The sequence below is a fragment of the Nerophis ophidion genome, linkage group LG23 (assembly GCF_033978795.1).
Source record: "Nerophis ophidion isolate RoL-2023_Sa linkage group LG23, RoL_Noph_v1.0, whole genome shotgun sequence".
Lineage (NCBI taxonomy): Eukaryota > Metazoa > Chordata > Actinopteri > Syngnathiformes > Syngnathidae > Nerophis > Nerophis ophidion.
The window spans coordinates 4,705,290-4,729,919 of record NC_084633.1 but is presented as its reverse complement, the minus strand read 5'-3'; the positions used below and the strand labels follow the sequence as shown (position 1 = coordinate 4,729,919).

General features: G+C 42.0%; 2 protein-coding genes across 2 annotated transcripts; one reads left to right on the top strand and one right to left on the bottom strand.

Moving 5' to 3' along the window:
• Positions 1–457: 457 nt before the first annotated feature.
• Positions 458–17,698, top strand: smcr8a (Smith-Magenis syndrome chromosome region, candidate 8a). Its single transcript, XM_061884997.1, has 4 exons — positions 458–664; positions 883–1,491; positions 9,455–10,993; positions 15,426–17,698. Exons 2-4 carry the CDS (start codon positions 890–892, stop codon positions 15,883–15,885), a joined length of 2,601 nt encoding a protein of 866 aa, XP_061740981.1. The 5' UTR covers positions 458–664; positions 883–889; the 3' UTR covers positions 15,886–17,698.
• Positions 17,699–18,821: 1,123 nt separating this feature from the next.
• On the bottom strand, positions 18,822–24,516 carry bud31 (BUD31 homolog). Its single transcript, XM_061885001.1, has 4 exons — positions 24,323–24,516; positions 21,609–21,731; positions 19,339–19,505; positions 18,822–19,224 (listed from the first exon to the last, which is right to left on the bottom strand). The coding sequence occupies exons 1-4, from the start codon at positions 24,414–24,416 to the stop codon at positions 19,174–19,176; spliced, it is 435 nt and encodes a 144-aa protein (XP_061740985.1). The 5' UTR covers positions 24,417–24,516; the 3' UTR covers positions 18,822–19,173.
• Between the last annotated feature and the right edge of the window lie 114 nt (positions 24,517–24,630).

Below are 24,630 nucleotides of genomic sequence, written 5' to 3'. Positions count from 1 at the left end.
GCTAAAGGCAGTGCCTCCACGATGACCCCTTAATATTGTTGAATGGGTGAAATTCGGGGGGATGATTACTCCTGGAGGGGCACTGAAAATCGGGAGTCTCCTGGAAAAATCGAGGGTACAAAAGTATGACACTATAAAGCGCCATTAATATAAAACTCTCGGGCCGGACCAACATTAAATTTTCACATCAAGGTGCAGGCCGCAGAATAACGTCTCGCGGGCCGCAATTGGCCCACGGGCCGCGTGTTTGAGACCTCCGTCGTAAATACTCAAATGAAAGAACAGATATTGAAGAAAAAATAAACTAATAATCAAAAGTGTTTTCATTGTGGCACTTTTATCTTAAATAGCGTTAAATCAACCAAATCAGTAAAAAAAAAAGGTCGCTTTTGTGTCAGTGTAGAATCCTTGCAGCGGATTGGTTTGCTGAGTCACGTGATCTGACTCCGAGCAGCTGGGTAAACATGGCGTCGGTCTCACAGTGTGATAATTATGTCACTGATGCTCTTTGAGGTGTTGCGCGCATGTGTGAAGCAAACAAGCCAGAGTGATGGGTCCGAGCTCACGATGAGAAGACGAACAGAACCGCGGGATTTTTTTTCCAAAAGTATCGTTTCTCAACATAGCTGATCGGATGCTGGCCGGATGCTGTGAATGGTGCTAGGTAAATGCCTTCGTTAGCAGGACGCTTGCTTGTATGCATGGAAAGTTATGGATTGGATACCCCATGCCATTATCTATTATACACCGGAACGTCATTTTACATATTTTTATTAGTCGGTGCGTGGACAGCGAGAGCACATTGATCAATGTGGCTTTACGTTGTCTTGCCTTTTTTCTAACTGAGCAGTGAGTGTGTGTCTCTCATGCCTTGCTCAACAGCAACACTATGATAGGTTCACCTGATGTGGTGGCTTTCACTAAAGAGGATGATGATGGACAGAACAATCCTGACCCGTGGGCTATTCCAGAAGAGTTCTCCATCCCCCTCCATCCACTGGCAGGTTCCAACCCTTGGGCTACAACGTCCTACGCCAAGTTCACCAAAGACTTCATCCTCATTTCGGAGTTCTCCGAGCAGGTCGGCCCCCAGCCTCTCCTCACCATCCCAGATGACCCCAAAGTCTGTGGCACCTTCGATCTCAACTACTTCTCCCTGCGAATCATGTCGGTGGACTACCAGGCTTCGTTCGTGGGGCATCCACCTGGCAGTGGATACCCTCGACTCAGCTTTGTGGAGGACTCAAGGGTGGTACTGGGCGATTCGAAGGAAGGGGCTTTCGCCTACGTCCATCACCTGACGCTGTATGACCTGGAGGCGAGGGGCTTCGTGCGACCTTTCTGCATGGCGTACGTTTCCGCAGACGAGAAGAAAATCATGTTGCAGTTCCAGGAGATGTCTGCCTGCTTCTCAAAGGCCTCCGAGTGTTTGAAGGCAGGGAACCGTAGAGCCTTTGCCAAAGAACTACAGAGGAAGCTTCGAGACTTGGAGTAAGTTCCTTTCTATACATGACATTTCCTTTTGTGGCGCATTTCACACGCAATAACGTGCAAATTACCACTGATAGGCCTGCACCTGGGGATAGGTTGATGGGCAACACTAAATTGGCCCTTGTGTGTGAATGTTGTCTGTCTATCTGTGTTGGCCCTGCAATGAGGGGGCGACTTGTCCAGGGTGTACGCCGCCTTCCGCCCGAATGCAGCTGAGATAGACTCCAGCACCCCCCGCGACCCCATAAGGGACAAGCGGTAAAAAATGGATGGATGGATGGAGTCACACACGCACTAGGTGTGGTGAAATTACCCTCAGCATTTGACTCATCCCCTTGTTCCACCTACTGGGAGGTGAGGGGAGCAGTGAGCAGCAGCGGTGGCCGCGCTCAGGAATTATTTTGGTGATTTAACCCCCCAATTCCAACCCTTGATGCTGAGTGCCAAGCATTCTGTTATATATGTTGCAGCCTCCTGCGATCACTATATATTATTTGGTGTATAAATGTTAATAGAACTATTTCATATACTAACTACTTACATATACTTATGCGGCAACATAGTGTGTCATTTCTGGTTTTATTATTTTGGCAAAACTGCTATTAATAAACTTGCTAATTTACTGCTAAAGGTGCTGTTTAACAATACTCAAAGCAAAATATATAATAAGAACACCACTGGCTAGCTTGTGTTGTTTTCATTAGTGGTTTAACAGAACACATTTGTTTGACCATTGTCTATGTTTTTCACAATTATAAAGTTTATCAAATAAAACATTTTTACCTGCCCGAATAAAATGATTGGTGTCTCACCCAGTCTCATCAACACATACGCATAGGGAGTGCATGCACACATACAAAATCAATCAATCAATGTTCATCTATATAGCCCTAAATCACAAGTGTCTCAAAGGGCTGCACAAACCACAACGACATCCTCGATACAGAGCCCACATAAGGGCAAGGAAAAACTCACCCCAGTGGGACGTTGGTGACAGTGACTGAGAAACCTTGGAGAGGACCGCATATGTGGGCAACACCCCCCCCCCCCCTCCAGGGGAAACTGAAAGCAATGGATGTCGAGCGGGTTTAACAGGATATCGTAAAAGTCCAGTCCATAGTGGATCCAACATAACGGTGAGAGTCCAGTCCATAGTGGATCCAATATAGTAGCGAGAGTCCCGTCCATAGTGGAGCTGTCACGCCAAATTTCTTCCCCCCTACAAAAACCTTCCCCCAGAAGAAATTTGGCGTGACAGCCCCTCCAATGCCTGAAGGACCCCAATGAGGTCGTGACAATACCAAGTTATATGACTTTTAAGGGTTACAGCTGCAAAATTAGCAAAGCAAAAATAGCTTGAAAGGTTAGCATGCTGGAATGATAATATTTTTTCCTCCCTGTTAAGGGTTACAGCTGCAAAATTAGCGAAACAAAAATAGCTTGAAAGGTTAGCATGCTGAAATGCTAATATTTTTTCCTCACCATTGAGGGTTACAGCTGCAAAATTAGCGTAACAAAAATAGCTTGAAAGGTTAGCATGCTGAAATGTTAATATTTTTTCCTCACCGTTATTTTTCACCTATGACAATCAGCCAATTATAATGCTTTTAAAACAGGCAGCTGTGTGGGCTGCTTTAAGGTCCTTCCACCCTCATTGGGGTCCTTCAAGTAGTTTCTTCTAGGGGGAAGAAATTTGGCGTGACAGAGCCATAAGAAACCATCCCAAAAGCAGTCTAAGAGAAGCAACAGACAATTTGCAGTCAGGTTTTTGTTATGATATAATATATATTCAATGACAGCTAACGCTAGCTATCCAAATTGATATTATTAGCTAACACCCAAAGTTAATGCGCGTGCATTTGTTACATATGTACATAATTACGTCCATACGTACGACAATACATAAAAGGGCAGGATTGTACTGTGTTACATTGGCAATTCGGCGCCCTCTAGGTATTTGTGTAAATGTTGCAAATAGCCCCTTTAATAGTTGGTTAGTCTAAGTTGTAACATGGTTCTATTTACACCCCTGTTGAAATGTAATAAGCAAAAAAAAAAAATTGTGAATATAATAAATATTAATCTAATCACTGCAATGTGGACTGTTACTATACATGGTATCGTCAGTGTCAATATTTGTATCGATCCGCCCACTTTTGTTTATGTTCAAGAGCTCTAGCTTAGGATGGTGGCAATGTATAGTGTAGCATGTCTAACTATTCCTCGCCCTCCAGTGATAATGGTACTTGTAAGAAATATAGTTTATTTGCTGCCATGGTGGTGTGGATTACTGACTCAGAAGGGGCTTTGCACTGTGGAGGGACATTAGGCGCTAGCAAGGGGACACGTTCATTCGTTTGGGCCTGGCAAATTTGCAGACACAGCTAGAAATGTGTCATCAACATGCATTATCACAATATTGCAGTAGTATAAAAAGGCCCATCGTCAGCCAAATTTATATACCAGTAATTTATATTGTCTATATTACACAACTATAATGAAAATATTGATTATTAAATACATGTTGCAGGCAGCACTGTGGAACAGAGGTTAATGCATGTGCCTCACAATACAAAGGTCCTGGGTTCGGGATCTTTCTGTGTGGAGTTTGCATGTTCTCCCCGTAACTGCGTGGGTTCCCTCCGGGTACTTCGGCTTGCTCCCACCTCCAAAGACATACACCTGGGGATAGGTTGATTGGCAACACTAAATTGGCCCTAGAGTGTGAATGTGAATGTTGTCTGTCTATTTGTGTTGGCCCTCCGATGAGGTGGCGACTTGTCGAGGTTGTACCCCACCTTCTGCCCGAATGCAGCTGAGATAGGCTCCAGCACCACCTGCGATCCTAAAAGGGACAAGCGGTAGAGAATGGATCGATGGAAATACATGTTGCATTTTAATACAAATGTAATTTAATAAGAAAATAAAAACATGTTATAAATAGCCACAATGTAGAGAGTGTCACAGGGAATCATTCAAATGTTTGTAATGCATAATAACAATCAGGTTAAAAACTCTGATTCAAATTTACAGGTAATAGCCGTTCAAAAGACTGGTTCATTTTGATAGTTCTTTTCTAAAGTGTTTTTTCATGAAATAAACAATCAATTTTAGCAGTTATAAAATGTGGTTTAAAATAATCTTAATTTACAACAGTATTGCTTTATTGGTGTATACACCGGTAGTAGTATTTTTGTTGTGTTGACAATATAAACATTCCATAAAGTGGCGCCATATCTCCATGCTTTCACATTGACATCACCATTTTTAGGTTTCCCACACTTAAAAAAAAAACTTTGTAGCATACGAGCATTTTAACAATACAGAAAACAATAACAATACACTAAAAATAAAGTAAGAATAATTTGTATACAAAAAGTACAATATTTGCAAAAAAACAAAAGCAAAACTAGAATACAAATTATGAAATGGTAACAGTGTGAATACAACATGGTACTACCCTACCAGGTGTGTGTACACTTGAACTACTTTACATATCTACTTACCACAAAAACTAATTGAAATGCTGTTAGGTTTCCTTTGACTCTGACTCTTTTTTTAGTCTAGTCACCTAGTCGTGTCAATGCTTTATCTGCATAATTTTCCTGAGGGAACTCTCCTGAAGGAATCAATAAGGTACTATCTAACTATCTACTTATAAAAAATGTCTCTCAAAAAAAAATGGCTGGCAAATGCTAATCGATTCTCATCAGTCAAAAGAATTGATTAAAATGTATTATTATCACATATTTATTGTTGTTTTTTTTATATTTAACAAATTTAGGAAATAACAGCCAATAGTAGTTTATGCATTTTAGTTATTTTGCACTATTGATTTTATCATGCATTTTTTATGTAACAAAATTAAATAAAAGGAAATTACTTTCAATAATAATCAATATTGTTACACCCCTATCTTGTGTTTTTGTCGGATCATTAAATGTATCAATTAATGATCCTCAAAATTTTAAGCATGAGCATTGGCATGACCAATACTGCCCTGTGACTACGTGTTATTGGATTGATACTCAAATGTGTATAATCCAAAAGTAATGTAAAATATCCAAACAACAGAAAAATAAGTACTTATTATATTTGAACAGAAGTGTAGATAGTAGAATAGATTAGCGAGTAGCTTAATAGTTTTGAGAAAATAATATCTGTGTTGCGATCTGCTGCTCAGATCTTCACGTGTTTGTTTTTTTCATTCTCTGTCTCGCCCCGCACACCTGCTAATAATTATCACCCTCCTATTTAAGCTCACCTTTTCTGTTCACTCATTCTCGGATCCTAATTTGCCCACGCGCATCAGTGACGACTCTCATCATTCGTATGTATTTTCTCGCTAGCTCTCACGCCAAGCCACTTTATTGTCTAGCTTTCATGCTAAATGTTTTGTTTACTCTTTCTCTTTACACCAGTATTTTTGTTCATAGACTTTTGTTATTAAATACCCTTTATCTTACCTATGCTGTGTTCTGCTTCGACGCATCCACGGGAAAACCACACCGGCATTACAATGCCGAAGAAGAGTCATCACAGTAGGATCCGAGCATTAAAAAGTTTTTCCGCGTCTGGCAACCACGAGGAGACCTTCGACGAAGGCACATGGAGGGTATTCCGAGCGATGGAGGCTGAAACTCTCCGATGCAATCCAGACGAAAGCATGATGTGGGACCTGGAGGGAAAACTGGTTCCGATCGATGCTTCCGGGAGCGGTGAGTTTCCCTCCCGCAGCGCTCGCGCTCGTCCGCGTAGGCGGAAGCCGCGAAGTATGGCTTCGTCGGGCGACAGTGACTTGCCCACTCCATGTCTCCCTCCTCACGAACACAGCAACCTACAGTCAGCACACAAAACCCCTACACCATTGTTTGGGGACCCAATAACACACTTTGCTAACAGTTTTACCGACTGGGCAAATTCCCAACTTGTGTCCCGCGCAGATGACGTCATTTCGTCGACGCCCCCCGGTAACGCAAACCCGTCTTCCGATGATGACGTCATCAACAAGGAATTTTTTGGGGAAGATTCGTTTTCTCAGCCATTTTCAAATGACAATAACATTAATAATAAGATACAAAAGTATCAGGATATTTTTTCTTATTATTCTAGTCAACCTCAGTCACCTAGTTTTTCTTCTAACCCACCGTTTAAACCTCATTCTCTGCCCAAGTCCAAGGTTTTTTCCCCCTTTTCAAAGGGACACTCTGGACAATATAGAGGGGAGGGGTCTGCCTGCCTCCAAACCTCCCACCACCCTCCCTTATGGTCAGTCCCTGACCACAGGGAACGGGTCTGGGATTCCCGTCTGGAGGGGGGGGCTACGGCCTATAGCTGTGTTGCGGAGGTAGGGCAGACGCTACCTCTTCTTAAAACTACTAAGCCTCCTAGCCCTCCACCTGTTTTTCCCCTGGCCAAGTCTCAACGGCCTTGTAGACCTCCTCCACCTGTTTTTCCCCCGGCCAAGTCTCAACGGCCTTGTAGACCTCCTCCACCTGTTTTTTCCCCGGCCAAGTCTCAACGGCCTTGTAGACCTCCTCCACCTGTGTTCCGTCCGAACCCTAGTCCTTACCCAAGTTCTTGTCCGAGCCCCAGTGTTACTGTAAGTCCTAGTCTTTGTCCTAGTCCTTGCCCGAGCACCAGTTTGATTGTTAGTCCCAGTCCTTGCCCAAGCCCTAGTTTGACCGTTCGTCCTAGTTCTTGCCCAAGCCCTGGTATGACTGTAAGTCCTGGTCGTTGCCCAAGCCCTTCTCAAAGCACTAGTGTGATTGTAAGTCCTGGTCCTCTCTCAAGTCCTTGCCCGAGTCCTAGTGTTTGTCTTATCACTCATCATAGTCCTAGTCCTGCTCACAGCCAGTCCCCTAGTTCTCCTCGGCAGACCCCTGTGCCTGCTCCTCGGCTGAAGCCGACACCTGCTCCTCGGCTGAAGCCGACACCTGCTCCTCGGCTGAAGCCGACACCTGCTCCCAGTCTGGTTCTCACACCAGCACATGACACTAACCTGGTTTTCACGCCAGAATTCGACTCTCGCCTGGTTCACACACCAGCAGCTTTTTCGGGCCTGGTTCTCACACCAGTTTTGAACTCTAGTCTGGTTCTCACACCAGTTTTGAACTCTAGCCTGGTTCTCAAACCAGCACTAGACTCCCACCTGGTTCTCACACCAGCCTCCGACCCAGAACTGGTTCTCATACCAGTTACAGACTTTAGCCTGGATCTCACTCCAGCAACAGCTCCAAAGCTGGAGCCCACTCCAGTACCAGCTCCAGAGCTGGAGCCTACTCCAGCACCAGTGTCGACGACGGGGCTGGAGCCCACACCAACGTCGACAACAGGGCTGGAGCCTACAACTGTGTCGACAGGGCTGGAGCCTACTCCAGTACCAGCTCCACGCCGCCAAGCGCCGGTACCAGCTCCACGCCGCCAAGCGCCGGTACCAGCTCCACGCCGCCAAGCACTGCCGACGACTAATACGCCTGCCTCTACGACGTCGCCGTTTGCTTCTACGCTGATGACTCCTGCGGCTCCCAGGCCGCCTCCGACGACTCCTGCGGCTCCCAGGCCGCCTCCGACGACTCCTGCGGCTCCCAGGCCGCCTCCGACGACTCCTGCGGCTCCCAGGCCGCCTCCGACGACTCCTGCGGCTCCCAGGCCGCCTCCGACGACTCCTGCGGCTCCCAGGCCGCCTCCGACGACTCCTGCGGCTCCCAGGCCGCCTCCGACGACTCCTGCGGCTCCCAGGCCGCCTCCGACGACTCCTGCGGCTCCCAGGCCGCCTCCGACGACTCCTGCGGCTCCCAGGCCGCCTCCGACGACTCCTGCGGCTCCCAGGCCGCCTCCGACGACTCCTGCGGCTCCCAGGCCGCCTCCGACGACTCCTGCGGCTCCCAGGCCGCCTCCGACGACTCCTGCGGCTGCAGCACCCGCATCATCCTCGCCAGCTGCACTCGGGCCTGCTTTGGCTGCAGTCCCCGCACCCTCGTCTGCTGCTTCCAAGCCTGCTGGGATTTCGGTGCTGAGGCGTCGTCCACCACGTCGATCACGGGCGTGGCCTCTGCGAGGTCATCCTCCTCGCCAGACACTCCCTCCTCCATGTCGGCCACGGATGTGGCCGTGCCCGGGTCGTCCGCCTCGCCGGGCACCTCATCCTGCGATGCGGCCACTAATGTGGCCTTTTCGAGGTCGCCCGCCAAAACTTTTTCGGCAGCAGCGTTCCACCCGCCGCCGCCACATGATGTGTCCTCGGTGGATTCGGGGACATGCGATCTGGCGACCCTCCACCGTGGCCTCCCTCCGCCCTCCCTTCGTTTGTGAACTTTTCTGGTTTTGGGGAGGGGGTTCAAGTTTTTGTTTGTTTTTTAAGACATCTGGTATCTGTCTTTTGTTGGGGGGGAATACTGTTGCGATCTGCTGCTCAGATCTTCACGTGTTTGTTTTTTTCATTCTCTGTCTCGCCCCGCACACCTGCTAATAATTATCACCCTCCTATTTAAGCTCACCTTTTCTGTTCACTCATTCTCGGATCCTAATTTGCCCACGCGCATCAGTGACGACTCTCATCATTCGTATGTATTTTCTCGCTAGCTCTCACGCCAAGCCACTTTATTGTCTAGCTTTCATGCTAAATGTTTTGTTTACTCTTTCTCTTTACACCAGTATTTTTGTTCATAGACTTTTGTTATTAAATACCCTTTATCTTACCTATGCTGTGTTCTGCTTCGACGCATCCACGGGAAAACCACACCGGCATTACAATGCCGAAGAAGAGTCATCACAATCTGGAAATGATGAAATATGTTAGGAGCAGCCAAATTAGGGGACTTTGTACCAGTTTTGAAATTATTCTGTCATCATTTATACATCAAATAATATTGTTAGAGGCTGCAATACACCAATGTATTGCAATATTGATTTTAAGCCATATTGCCCTTCTCTAATTGGCAACAATGTTTTTCCCTCCTAGGTACACTCACGCTGTGCTGCAGAGGGAGGAAGGCCTTCAGAGAGAGGCGGGGCCCCAGTGCATGTATTCAGCTCATGCTGTGGAAAAGGCCAATGAACTTGCCAACGTTGAAAAGAGCATGTACGAACACAGAGACCTTTTGAGGCAGATTAGCTCGTACCCACACCGTCCACGCCGGGACCCTCACGCTGTCGCTTGTCAGAAGTGTATGAGCGAGTGCGAGGAGCTCTTGGGCACTTTAGCAAACCGTTTCAGTTCCACCGACGGAGAGGAGATTAGAGAGGAGGATGTTTGTGGACATAACGGTCATGAAGGGGAAATGGGCGATAAAGACGAAAATGAGCCTGTGAAACGCAGGCCGTCCTACACGCCCCAACTGATCAAAGCCAAGTCTGCCAAGTGTTTCGACAAGCGCCTCAAAACCCTCCAAGAGCTTTGTGATGACACCTTCTTCGAGGCCACCGTGGAGCTCCTGAAAGAGACGGAGAGGAGTTTCCGAGGTGACCTGTGCTATCTGCACACACGTCGCTTGGATCGAGCTATGAGGAGGAAGCAGAGAGAGATCAACTTTCTGTTTGAGGAGGAACCCTCTGAAGACAATTTTGAGAGTCAGGATGGACAGTCAACTATAAGACCATTCTGTGCTATGAACCATGCTGTGGATACCTCGGCACTCGTAAATCCACCGCCTATTGTCGTAGGACCAGAACTTCCAAAACCTCAAACAAGCCATACTGACCAGACTCTAAAAACCCAAGATAGCTCAGAGAAAGCTAAAGGAAACCGGAGCAGCCTGCTAGAAGTTCTGGATCCTGAGTTTGACTTGACCCCAGACTGTGAAAATAAAAGTGATATAGATCGGGAGAGCAGCAATGGATGGGTGGAAGCTGCAATTGAGGAGGATCACAACGATGGGGAAGGGAAACGCAAGGCTTTGGAGGGATGCAAGATGGATTCTGAGTTGTTGGTTCCGATAGACGCTGCATGCTGTATGGCGCATGAAGGTTTTCTCGATAGCCCCCCTGATGTTGTGCCCTGCCTCAGCGCCCACCTGAAAAATCCTCAAACCCTTGTGGTCAACCAGGAGCCCCAGGCCTTGCTTCCACTCCAAAATGACTATGCTGTGGGATCTCCTAGCGCTGAGAACCATACTGCAGGACTCCTGGGAGATTCAGCGTCCCGTACGTCAGCTGAGGATGGGTCTGATTGTACCATGAGTGCGTCGACCGGTTCGGATTGGACGGCCTCACCCGTGGGCAGCGGCGGGGTGCTGAGCCTGCGTCAAAAGAAGAAGGCCGGGCAAGGGGCCTTGAGATTCGTGCGCCAGTACCCTTTTGCTGTGCAAGCTCTGTGGTGTCTGCTGAGTGGCAGGACCCTGGTGGTGCTCGGAGTGGACGAGGCGAGAGTCCGCCGGCTGGTTTCCGCTCTGGCCGTGTTTGTACCTTCTCCTGGGAAGTGTGGAGAGAGAATCCAAACCTGGCTGTGCTGCCCTTTCACCCTTACGGACCTGCATCGATGGAAACTTATTGGATTGCAAAGGTAACATCCATCTTGCATTTACATCTAAGAAAACCTAAATAAAATGTGTAGATGAAGTAGACTTGGATGCACTAAAACGTGAAGGTTAAAGGCCTACTGAAATGAGATTTTCTTATTTAAACGGGGATAGCAGGTCCATTCTATGTGTCATACTTGATCATTTTGCGATATTGCCATATTTTTGCTGAAAGGATTTAGAGAACATCCACGATAAAGTTCGCAACTTTCGGTGCTAAGAGAAATGCCCTGCCTCTACCAGAAGTCGCAGACGATGACGTCACATGTTTGATGGCTCCTCACATATTCACATTGTTTTTAATGGGAACCTCCAACAAAAAGTGCTATTCGAACCGCGAAAACGACATTTTCCCCATTAATTCGAGCGAGGATGAAAGATTCGTGTTTGAGGATATTGATAGCGACGGACTATAAAAAAAAAGGAAAGAAACGCGATTGCATTGGGACGGATTCCGATGTTTTTAGACACATTTACTAGGTTAATTTTGGGAAATCCCTTATCTTTCTATTGTGTTGCTAGTGTTTTAGTGAGTTTAATATTACCTGATAGTCTAAAGGGTGTACGTCCACGGGTGTCTTGACGCGCGGTATCTCAGGGGAGTCGACGGCAGCTATGGGCGGCACAAGCTCAGCTTTTCTCCGGTAAGAACTGACTTTTTAACCACAATTTTCTCACCGAAACCTGCTGGTTGACATGTGGTCGGGATCCATGTTCTCTTGACCGCGCTGTGATCCATAGGAAAGTTTCACCTCCAGGAATTTTAAACAAGGAATCACCGTGTGTTTGTGTGGCTAAAGGCTAAAGCTTCCCAACTCCATCTTTCTACTGTGACTTCTCCAATATTATTTGAACAAATTGCAAAAGATTCAGCAACACAGATGTCCAAAAACTGTATAATTATGCCTAAAACCCGTGACATCTTGCGTACATCTCATCATTACACGACGTTTCGAAGACGAAACTCCCGAGAAATTAAAAATTTTAATTTAGTAAACTAAAAAGGCCGTATTGGCATGTGTTGCAATGTTAATATTTCATCATTGATATATAAACTATAAGACTGCGTGGTAAGTAGTAGTGAATTTCAGTAGGCCTTTAAAGATGCTGATATTTCACTTTTGACATTATTATTGACTAAATAAATACCAAAATGGTTTTCATTTATTTTAAACACATTGTGATCAAAATGTATTGAAAAATAATAATAAAGTGGTGCATTCATGTAAATGATAATACATTAAAAGAACAAAGAATAGGGTAAGTGAAACGTAAACATTTATGGATGATGTGAGGAAATATGACTGTGTTGCAGCAAAAACAATCCAGTGGAAAAAATACTAATTTAAGACGAATGTGATAGCTTTAGTAGCGGTGTCTCGATACCACTTTTTCACTTTTCATACAATTCCGATTTTGGAGCCTTGAGTGGTGGCCGATACCAATATTAATTTGCACCAATCGTGTAGAATGTTACAAAAAGTAAAACCAATTGAAATTACTCAAAGAACAATGGTTAGTGGGAAAAACACTAACCTTTTGCCAGATTTATGTTTGTATATTGGACTTTTAAGTTAATTTGTGTTTTGTTGACCCCGAGTGGGAGGAATAATTCATTAAATTAAGGGCATGAAGCAGGAAGTTGAATGAGGTGGACATGTGTGTTACTGGATACTTTCTAATAGGCTTCTGCCTTGAAGATTTTGTATGTTTAAGTAATCTGCAACTATAATTTATTTGATACTTGTACAAACCCCGTTTCCATATGAGTTGGGAAACTGTTAGATGTAAATATAAACGGAATACAATGATTTGCAAATCATTTTCAACCCATATTCAGTTGTATATGCTACAAAGAGAACATATTTGATGTTCAAACTGATAAACTTTTTTTGTTGTTGCAAATAATCATTAATTTTAGAATTTGATGCCAGCAACATGTGACAAAGAAGTTGGGAAAGGTGGCAATAAATACTGATAAAGTTGAGGAATGCTCATCAAACACTTAACTGTTCCCAATTGCAGGCCAATTGGGAACAGTTGGGTGCCATGATTGGGTATAAAAGCAGCTTACATGAAATGGTAAGTAATTCACGAACAAGGATGGGGTGAGGGTCAGCACTTTGTAAGCAAATTGTCGAAATGTTTTAGAACAACATTTCTCAACGAGCTATTGCAAGGGATTTAGGGATTTTACCATCTGCGGTCCGTAAAATCATCAAAAAGTTCAGAGAATCTGGAGAAATCACTGCACGCAAGCGATGATATTACGGACTTTTGATCCCTCAGGCGGAACTGCATCAAAAACCTGACATCAGTGTGTAAAGGATATCACCACATGGGCTCAGGAACACTTCATAAAACCACTGTCAGTTACTACAGTTGGTCGCTTCATCTGTAAGTGCAAGTTAAAACTCTACTATACAAAGCCAAACCCATTTATCAACAATATCCTGAAACGCCACCGGCTTGGCTGGGCCTGAGCTTATCTAAGATGGATTGATGCAAAGTGGAAAGGTGTTCTGTGGTCTGACCAGTCCACATTTCAAATTTTATCTGGAAACAGAGGACGTGGTGTCCTCCAGAACAAAGAGGAAAATAACCATTCGGATTGTTATAGGCGCAAAGTTCAAAAGCCAGCATCTGTGATGGTATGGGGGTGTATTAGTGCCCAAGGCATGGGTTACTCACACATCTGTGAAGGCACCATTAATGCTGAAAGGTCCATACAGGTTTTGGAACAACATATTTTGTCATCCAAGCAACGTTATCATGGACGCCTCTGCTTATTTCAGCAAGACAAGTGTTACAACATCGTGGTTTCGTAAAAAAAGAGTGTGGGTACTTTTTCTGGCCCGCCTGCAGTCCAGACCGGTCTCCCATCGAAAATGTGTGGCGCATTATGAGGCGTATAATACGACAGCGGAGACCCCGGACTGTTGAACGACTTAAGCTCTACATAAAACAAGAACGGGAAAGAATTCCACTTTCAAAGCTTCTACAATTTTTTTCCTCAGTTCCCAAACGTTTATTGAGTGTTGTTAAAAGAAAAGTGATGAAACACAGTGGTGAACATGTCTTTTCTCAACTACTTTGGCACATGTTGCAGCCACGAAATTCTAAGTTAATTATTATTTGCAAAAAAAAAAAAGTTTGAGTTTGAACATCAAATATCTTGTCTTTGTAGTGCATTCAATTGAATATGGGTTAAAATGGATTTGCAAATCATTGTATTCCGTTTATATTTACATCTAACACAATTTCCCAACTCATATGGAAACGGGGTTTGTATATATCAACAGGTGTGGTGTGTAATATTTTGTACGTATTGCTTGTGTGTTTAGCTGTTGTATAGCTGCCAGCTCCTTGTACTCTATAACAGTGGTTCTCAAATGGGGGTACGTGTACCCCTGGGGGTACTTGAAGGTATGCCAAGGGGTACGTGAGATTTTTTAAAAATATTCTAAAAATAGCAACAATTCAAAAATCCTTTTATAAATATATTTATTGAATAATACTTCAACAAAATATGAATGTAAGTTCATAAACTGTGAAAAGAAATGCAACAATGCAATATTCAGTGTTGACAGCTATATTTTTTGTGGACATGTTCCATAAATATTGATGTTAAAGATTTCTTTTTTTGAAGAAAATGTTTAGAATTAAGTACATGAATCCAGATGGATCTCTATTACAATCCCCAAAGAGGGCACTTTAAGTTGATGATTACTTCCATATGTAGAAATCTTTATTTATAATTGAATCACTTCTTTATTTTTCAACAAGTTTTTAGTTATTTTTCTATCTTTTTTTCCAAATAGTTCAAGAAAAATCACTACAAATGAGCAATATTTTGCACTGTTATACAATTTAATGAATCAGAAACTGATTACATAGTGCTGTATTTTACTTCTTCATTTCTTTTTTTCAACCAAAAATGCTTTGCTCTGATTAGGGGGTAGTTGAATTAAAATAATGTTCACAGGGGATACATCACTGAAAAAAGGTTGAGAACTCTATAACCTACCATATGTACCTTTTTGTAAATGACTTTACTAAAATACAAGAAAAGACCAACCTTGTGTGTGGTTATTTAAGGACATATATCGGAGATTTGACATGCAATCCGATATCATCCAATATTTTATTTGTTGTTGCTGATATCGCATCAATATCGGATCGGGACACCGCTAGTTACTGCATGATTTAAATACACCTGCTACTACAATATTCACACTTTTTAGTTTTTTTCAACATAAAAAGTGTAGTTTTAGCGTTTTATTGTTTTTTTTAATTACATTTTACTTTTGTTACTGTGCGAAAAATCTGCACCGCAACCACAGAATCTCGCCATTGCGGGATAAATAGTCTATCCTATCCTAGCTATGACTGAACAAGTCTCTTCCCTTCTCTCAGAGTGGCCTCCCCTGTGGGTTCCAGCATGCTTTACTCACTGTCCCGCTACAGTCGCTACATCGCCATCCTGGACACCGACCAGAAGACCCTGCGCTGTCCGCCTTATCGCGGCAAATTCCTCGCCAACATAGCTGACCACCGCACCTACGTCCGCCGCGGCTCCACCTACTTTCTTCATCTGCAGAGCACACTGTGCCATTTAGCGGCCAAGGCCTTCCTGTTCACCTTCACCCACCACCTGCATCTGCCGGTTAACGCCACCGAAGGGGCGAACGGCGTGGAGGGCAGACGCCGCGGCTTCCTACAGGAGCAGCTAGGGCTGGGGGAGGACGACAGCCGGATAGTGCTCTACCTCAGCCAGTTAATCACTCAGCACTACCTGCACGCTGTTGACGGACATAGCGTGGCAGCACCTTCTTTTAGTTTTAACTACACCACCAGCGTTTTATACAAAATCTAATATTTTACCAGGGAGCCTACACACACACGCACCCTTTTGTTTTTTAACAGACTGCTTTTCATACAGTCATTTTAATTTAACGACACTGGTTTTATCCTGTTATCTATCGCATATCTGCCTTAGTGTTTTATTTCTGCTCTCATTTGCTAGTATGGAACAAAGAGACGTACTTGTGAATGTCAAAGACAGAGGGCCCCCAAGCATGTGGACACTAACAAAAAAAAGCATAGCAAAGGTAAATCTTAGTTACATTGCAGGATCCCAGACACGTACCATGTTTATGCACCGTATATTTATATATTTTTATTACCACTGTGAAATGATTCATTTTTTAATTCAGATTAATCACTTTTAATTTGCGAAAAGCATGGTAAATTAATTGCTTGCATAATTTAAATTACCTTTAAAAAAATACCCTAATGTTTTGACACAAATGCAATTTTATTGTCAGAATGTCATACATTAACTTTTTTTTTACGATTTACTTAATATACAAGAATTATTTGCTCAAAACTTGGTAACTGTTTGAAGCAAAATTTGTCACACGGCACAACAATCGCAGTATCCTCAGTCATACATCGTATGCATTGACCGTATTACAACCTTTCAGGTAACCATCTGCTGTTAGGTAAAGGTGCATGTGCTGTCAAAATAAATTGGGTGATTAATCTGCGTTGATGCATGATTAATGCGGTCATTTTTTTGTTAGATTTGGGCCCCTGATTTCTATAATAGTAATCCGACACTGTTGAAAGTCTAAGACCAACTTGCATTTGCAAGTTATGTCAACCACACAGTCTTATTTTCTTCCTTGTTCTTGTGCAAATGGGTTATTTAATCCACATTCCTGCAGGAACACATGGATATCAGTTTATATCCCCCCACCCTGGACTAGATTTGGCTCTTTAGTGCATGGAGTAAACATTCCCTGAAACTTTTGAGCCTCGTTGAATTTGATGCTGTCATCTTCACATAATATTGCATGTCATGAGAAATATAGGACGTTTGGGCCTGCAGCAGCAATGGTAAACCTGCTGATAAGATTAGTTCATGTGCGTTTTTGTGGTCTGTGACTTTGAAGTCTTTAAAGCTATTTAACCTTATTGTGTTGAACTTCACTGTTGTCTTAAAGGTGCGAGTGTTGTGGCGTCAGCATGAGACCGTCTTGTGCCGGGGTGAATTATTATGTAGGTAATGCTGTTTTGTCATAAATGAAAGGGTCGATGCGGACAAAACGCGGAAGTTTGTCTAGGTGAGGAAGGGCGGAGTGTGTGTAAACATTCTTTCTTTCAAATACTTTTTTTGTTGCTGACTCTGTGACATTGCTGTAGTTCAGTACCCAGGTATGTAACTGTGCATGAGGTGGAAGGTCAAAATGTGTTTGTCACATTTCAGTTTGGAGGAATTTTACTTTACTTGACCCCTCTTTTTGCTGCATGAGACTCTATTAAAGACTTTTTACCAAGTGTCCCTCTAATGCAAAAAAAAAAGTGAATGTAATCTGATTAAGCCATACCACAGTTTGCGTAACATGCAAACACTTGGTGTCCTTAAGTTGCATATTTGTTTGTGCACATGGTCGATGTCCTTGTGAGTTGGCAGTTTTGTCTACATCACATTGTGTTGTACTTTTTTTCTTTTTTACTCTGTGCTTTTAGGTAATTTTTATTTTTCTCATTAAATTATTCCAACTTTTTGCACTTGTGTTTGGAGTTAATTTTGAGTCATATTGTTCATAATAAAGCTCACTGTGATACTGGAACGACAAAACTGACAGATCATCATTAAACATGAAGTGCTCCAACAGACTGCAGTGCTTGTGTCACTTGCTTTTTTTCTCTCTGCGCGATGACGAATGTGCAAGCTTTTGATGAATAATACATGATCATTGCAGAAAACCGCTCATTTCCTCCAGTGGCTGCAGAAAAGGCGAGTGTGACATGTTCATGATAAACAACAGGGAGTTTAGAAAAACATGACTGCAGCCAGAAGTTCATTAAAACAATATTGCATCAGACTTGTTGCTAAAAAATGTTTGCATTAGGTGTCAAAAAAACAAATGATGAAATAGAGTTAAAAAAAAAAACTTTTTTTTCCCTATCTTGCCACACAGGCAAATCATTTTGTTGATTTAGATGCAATATCTGCTGTACAGATTTACATTAGAGAAATGTGGGATACTTCTCTTGCTGCCTTTTTTGTATTTAACTTTAATGTTTGGATAGCATTTTGTTAAAGTATTATGAAAATCTATCAGAGTGGTATGTCTATTTTATGGAGGAATGTAGTTAATCAGAACTGGCACCCGATGCTATTTTAAAAAATGTACTGATTTGAATGGTGAATCGATTCTGAATCAAATCATGCCCAAAGATTCACACCCATGGCAAGTTGCAACATACACCAGCTTAGCTCCCCTTTTCTTGACCCCTTTTCATGATGACTCAAGAGTACTATAGCATCTCAAAAAGACTGTTCTGTATTTATGGTCTGATTAGAAAAGAATGATGTCACACATTGAATATATAAGACAGGCTGTAAATTCCACAGTATAGAAAGTCATGGTGTAAAAAATGTTTCAGCAAAAATATAGACTTTTAAAAATGGCATTGAAATTGTCTTTAGTTTGTTTGTGCATTAAAAAAAGGAAATACTGGAAATTCTACCCTGCATTCATCCAGTGTACTCAGGACGAGGCGCAGTACACGAGACTGGTAGGTTCATTTGCACACTAAGCAGCTAGAAAAGCTTATAGCGGTAACTTCATGTAATTTTGGGTATTATTACTGAAGAAATGTTAAAAAACGTTTGTAATCATGCAGAAAAAACTGTTAAAAAACCTATTAGTTTATCAATTGCTCATCATGGTGAGTAATGCTGTCTCTCCTGCCTCCCAGTGCAGTACGATAGTGACTTGGAAAGTAAAAGACAGAAAGTCAATTAAATTTTTTTTATTGAAACTAATGCAACAAAATGTTTTAAAAACTAAATGTTTTTAAGTTACTAGCCAACTTTGAATAAAACAAAAAAAGCGAACTGAAAATTATTTTCCGCACCTTGTTTAATTTAGACAACTTCCTTCTTAGAGATTCAGAAAAGAAATGGTTTTACTAGGACATTAAAAACACAGAATAGAGTAATAACATTGAATACAGTAAGGCCATTCTTGGCCTATTCTGGTAGAGAATACAGAGCCCTGTAAAGAATGCTGGGAATGATGCTGAAAAATAAAAATGTTTCTGAAGCAGTTGTGTGAGCAAGAGGTGGTGTTCAGCATGAAATAAGCAATTATCCAGAACATCCTCTGCATCCACAGTGTGTGCATTCGATGATCCTTCCCTACAGAGAGACACACACAAAAGTGAGTAAAGGCTTACAGTTGCAAATCAAAATGTTTGTAAATGCAGTGTGGATCTAAGGATGTGGAAATTGTGACTTCCATTAAAAACTTACAACTTCCAGCTTGCTCTTTGGGACTCTGCAAATGCAGTTGGTTCCAAAGTTGGTGTCTCTGGTTTGGATGCAACGCAAGCAGCACAAGTTCTCGTAGCCCTGTTTCTTCCACTTGGCTATCAGGTTCTTGTCCGCGTACCCTTCCTTAATGCAATACTCATACAGCTCTGCCAAGACGCATACAGAAAGAGAGAAAATTGCTAGGCATCTGCTTTGGTCAATGCATTTTGTGGTCATTCAATTTTAGTTTTGTGAATGAAAATTGTAAGACAAAAAAATTCTGGTTGGAGTTCTATTTCCAAATACACATACAAAAAAAAATTAGCATTTTGGTGTCAAAGAGCAATAACATCTGCAAAACAGTTTGATCTTCATTCTATATTTCATGTAACTACAATTTTAATCTGAAGTAAACAAATGGAAAAACTGATCAAAATGGCTGTGTTCTCAATATTCTGACACCGGAAGTTTTAGATACCAAAGTAAAAGAGGGAAGAATTACTAGGTCTGGGCTTTATGGCCTTAAAATAAAATCTCTGATTTTATCACAAAATTTTTGATTCACGATTTAGCCCCCACCTTTTAAAGAAACCAAATTATACAAATGACGGAGATTAATGAAAACTATTTTTTCTTTTATTTGATCAAAAACTAATGGTTTGAAATGACACTGAAACAATACATCTCAATCTTAGCAAAATTATATTATGTACAATATAATGTTATTCTTTAAAGAAGAGATATGCATTTTACTTTTTATGGAATAATTTTCAAAGAACTAAATTAAGAATTTCCTCTGGTAGGCAATACTTCTGTCTTGAATAAAAAACTTTTGTTAACAAAAATGTTGCATTCTACGTTGCATGCAAATAAATACCAGTAATATTCTCTAAACATGGAGATTACTAAATACCAAATGTAAAACTTATGTTATAAATACAATACTTCTGTATATAAAAATGCGGTTTTGTACATTGTATGCAAATCAATCAGTAAAACATTGAAAAAGACTTGGGTTATCAGTAGGTGGATAAATGAAGGCTATTTCATGGTATGTGCCCCCATCTCGGTGGTGTGCAAAGCAACTGCTTTAGTGATCGCTCTGTGCATTGAGCTTATTTCTCATCACACATGGTACCTTGTGTAAATAATGCAACCACAATGAGCTGTTTTCTAGCTGGATTTTGTTTGTTTGTTGTTGCGGTCTTGTTCGCCTTGTTAAGAGTTGCATTTCCCGCACTCGACTAGAAGCTTCAGTTTCAGATGGTTTTTGGTGCGGCTGCGTTTTTTTTCAAACTTTGCAGCGTCCACGCTTGTTGCTACAAAACCTAACTACAGACAACACTTTTCTTTATAAAAAACGTTTCGCACTCGTTAGCGTCAGCCATGCTAGGTGTGTGAATCTCCCCTAAGGAAATGGGGAGAACGGTGGAAAAATACCAAAGCTCTTGGGGGAAAACAGTATACCAGAGAAAGATGAGAATTTTTTTTTTTTTAAATCATCTGCAACAAAAAAATTCTATTTTGTCGATAAATTCTATATATTGCCCAGGCCTACATTTGTGTCTGGCTAAAATCTCTTTGGAACCCTACACAGAAATTATTTTAAACATTGCACAACTGAAATTTACATAAATCTCGATGCACATATCACACAAAAGTGCAGGCAAAAAGGATTTGATCACACACGCCATACAACTCTATGTTACAATACATTTTCCTACAGTCCAGTCCGCGGTCCTGTCTTTAAATCGCTAAATTCGGCTCTACTGTCAGAATTTGAAAAAATATACATTTTTGTCCGTTTTTTAGTTTGTGTTGATAAGAGCGTATAGATTTAAGTATAAGTGGGACTGACTTATGCTTTGTGTTTGGTCAGAAATAATTTCTATGTAGAATCACAGGCACATATATCGAATGAATTAGTCCCACTTTTAATTCTAAAATAAAAACTTTCAGTGTCAACATACGAAAAAACATCAGTTTGGGTCTGTTCGTCTGTTCGTGTTTGATGGGGATTTTTAATTTTGTTGTTTGTTTTAGATGTAGTCATTGCTCTTCAACACCAAAAAAAAACCTTTGTTCTTTAAATGTCCTTTTTGTTTGTATTTTAAAAATTAAAAAATGGCATTGTTGCATGCAGAAACGTAAGGAACAAAACAAAGGCTGTAATTTGAATTTAAACTAAGCCTGACGGGGAAATAAAATGTTTAAGGCTGGTAATTTAGGAAAAAGTAGACAATTAGTCGGATAAATAGTGATGTTTTTACCTCTGCTGATGGCTTTTCTTTTAAAGAAGAGGTCGTAAATATATCTGCTCCGTTGATGGTGCAGCCTGAAAATTGGCCAGAGAGCTTCCACCTTCCGCTTTCCCTCATGAGGGTCAGTTTCAGCTGAAAATAGAATAACAAAAAACCTGTAAAATCACTTTGTTGTTAATCAGAAACATAAATCACAAGGTCATTGTCAAGGATGATACAAGCCGCAGAAAAAGTTCACATCTGAAGGACAACACTTCAACGCGACTAAACTTGAGGAATGCCCTCCCGGTAACAGTTCGAGATGCCACCTCAGTAGAAGCATTTAAAGGCCTACTGAAACCCACTACTACCGACCGACCACGCAGTCTGATAGTTTATATATCAATGATGAAATATTAACATTGCAACACATGCCAATACGTCCGGTTTAGTTTACTAAATTACAATTTTAAATTTCCCGCGGAGTTTGTTGTTGAAAACGTCACGGAATGATGACGTGTCCGCGTGACGTCTCGAGTTGGAGGGGACATAGTAGCGCAACACCACTAGCGGCTAAAAGTCGTCTGTTTTCATCGCGCAATTACACAGTTTTTTGGACATCTGTGTTGCTGAATCTTTTGCAATTTGTTCAATTAATAATGGAGAAGTCAAGGTAGAAAGATGGAGGTGGGAAGCTTTAGCCTTTAGCCACACAAACAAACTGTGTTTCCTAGTTTAAAATTCCCAGAGGTGAAACTTTACTATGGATCAGAGCGGTCAAGCCAACATGGATCCCGACCGATTGTCAACCGGCAGGTTTCGGTGAGAAAATTGTGGTAAAATGCTGCCTCTTACCGGAGATCAGCGGAACTTCTGTCGTGCTGCTGCTGCCGTGACTTATTTCCTCAGAGACTGGGGTCAAAACACCCGTGGACACACCCCTCCGACTATCAGGTACTATATAATCTCACTAAAACACTAGCAACACAATAGAAAGATAAGGGATTTCCCAGAATTATCCTAGTAAATGTGTCTAAAAACTTCTCAATCGCTCACAATGCAATCGCCTTTTTCTTCTTCTAGTCCTTCGCTATCAATATCCTTAGCCACGAATCGTTCATCCTCGCTCAAATTAATGGGGTAATTGTAGTTTTCTCGGTCTGAATAGCTCTTTTTGTTGGAGGCTCCCATTATAAACAATGTGAGGATGTGAGGAGCCCTCACACGGGCGACATCATCGTCTGCGACTTCCGGTAAAGGCAAGGCTTTTTTATTAGCGACCAAAAGTTGCGAACTTTATCGTCGATGTTCTCTAGTAAATCCTTTCAGCAAAAATATGGCAATATCGCGAAATGATCAAGTATGACACATAGAATGGAACTGCTATCCCCGTTTAAATAAGAAAATCTCTTTTCAGTAGGCCTTTAAGTCTCACCCTAAAACTCATTTGTATACTCTAGCCCAGCGGTCGGGAACCTTTTTGATGAGCGAGCCATGAAAGCCAAATATTTTAAAATGTATTTCCGTGAGAGCTATATAATATTTTTTAACATTGAATACAAATAAATGCGTGCATTTTTTAAGTAAAACCACATTTTTTAGAGTATAATATGTCTCTAATTATTTTTAATAACATTGTTATTTTTTGAACAGGTGCGGTTGAAATGGATGGATGGATTAAAATGCATGAGAATGTTTTATATTTTGAACATTATTTTTAACATCGTGATTACCAGCGGAATTATTCATTACTTATCGTGTTAAGCAATGTCAGCTAAGATTTATCTGAGAGCCAGATGCAGTCATCAAAAGAGCCACAGGTTCCCTACCCCTGCTCTAGCCTTTATATAGACCCCCTTTTTAGACCAGTTGATCTGCCGTTTCTTTTCTTTTTCTCCTCTGTCCCACTCTCCCTTGTGGAGGGGGTCCGGTCCGGTGGCCATGGATGAAGTACTGGCTGTCCAGAGTCGGGACCCAGGATGGACCGCTTGCCTGTGTATCGGCTAAGGACATCTCTGCGCTGCTGATCCGCCTCCGCTTGGGATGGTTTCCTGTTGGCTCCACTATGGACGGGACTCTGGCTACTGTCTCGGATCCACTTTGGACTGGACTCTCACGGTTGTGTTGGATCCAATATGGATTGAACTTTCACAGTATCATGTTAGACCCGCTCGACATCCATTGCTTTCGGACCCCTAGGGGGGTGGGGTGGTTGCCCACATATGCGGTCCTCTCCAAGGTTTTTCATAGTCATCATTGTCCTTGTCACCGACTCCACACTGGGGTGAGTTTTCCTTGCCCTTATGTGGGCTCTACTGAGGATATCGTTGTGGTTTGTGCAGCCCTTTGAGACACTAAAGATTTAGGGCTATATAAATAAACATTGATTGATTGATTGAATGTAGATAATAGACGTGACCGTTTACCATTGATTGATTTACGTGGACCCCGACTTAAACAAGTTGAAAAACTTATTCGGGTGTTACCATTTGTGGTCAATTGTACAGAATATGTACTGTATTGTTCAATCTACTAATACAAGTATCAATCAAACGTATCAAATTGTGTTTTGTACAACAAAATGTTATCATTGTAAAAACCCACCAATATACAATTAAATATAATCGAATACAATAAAGCAAAGAGTGGCCGCTACGCGAATTATTTTAATGTTATAAACGCGCAGCGGCTGAGGCGCGACGACCACACATACAGCCTGATTAAATTAACTTCTTTCGGCCTACCTTCTCTCATTTTCTGATCCAGCTCATCCAAAGTTGGCTCGATAAGTTCCCAGCCATCTGGTGGTGGCTTTCGGCTTCTCTTAACTTTCGGCATTTTCCTGTAATTTGTCGTGAAGAGAACAACAAAAGCAGGCTATGTTTTCGTCGGATTCGCGTTCAGTCCCGGGCCACTAAATATGACCTCACAGGGGTCCATTGGGGCATCGACTTTCACATGACGTCACCTTGTCAAATGTTTATTTTGTTGTTGCTTACGCCATATTTTAAATAATCCGTATTGATATATTTGCAAGCACAAATCTTTGTTG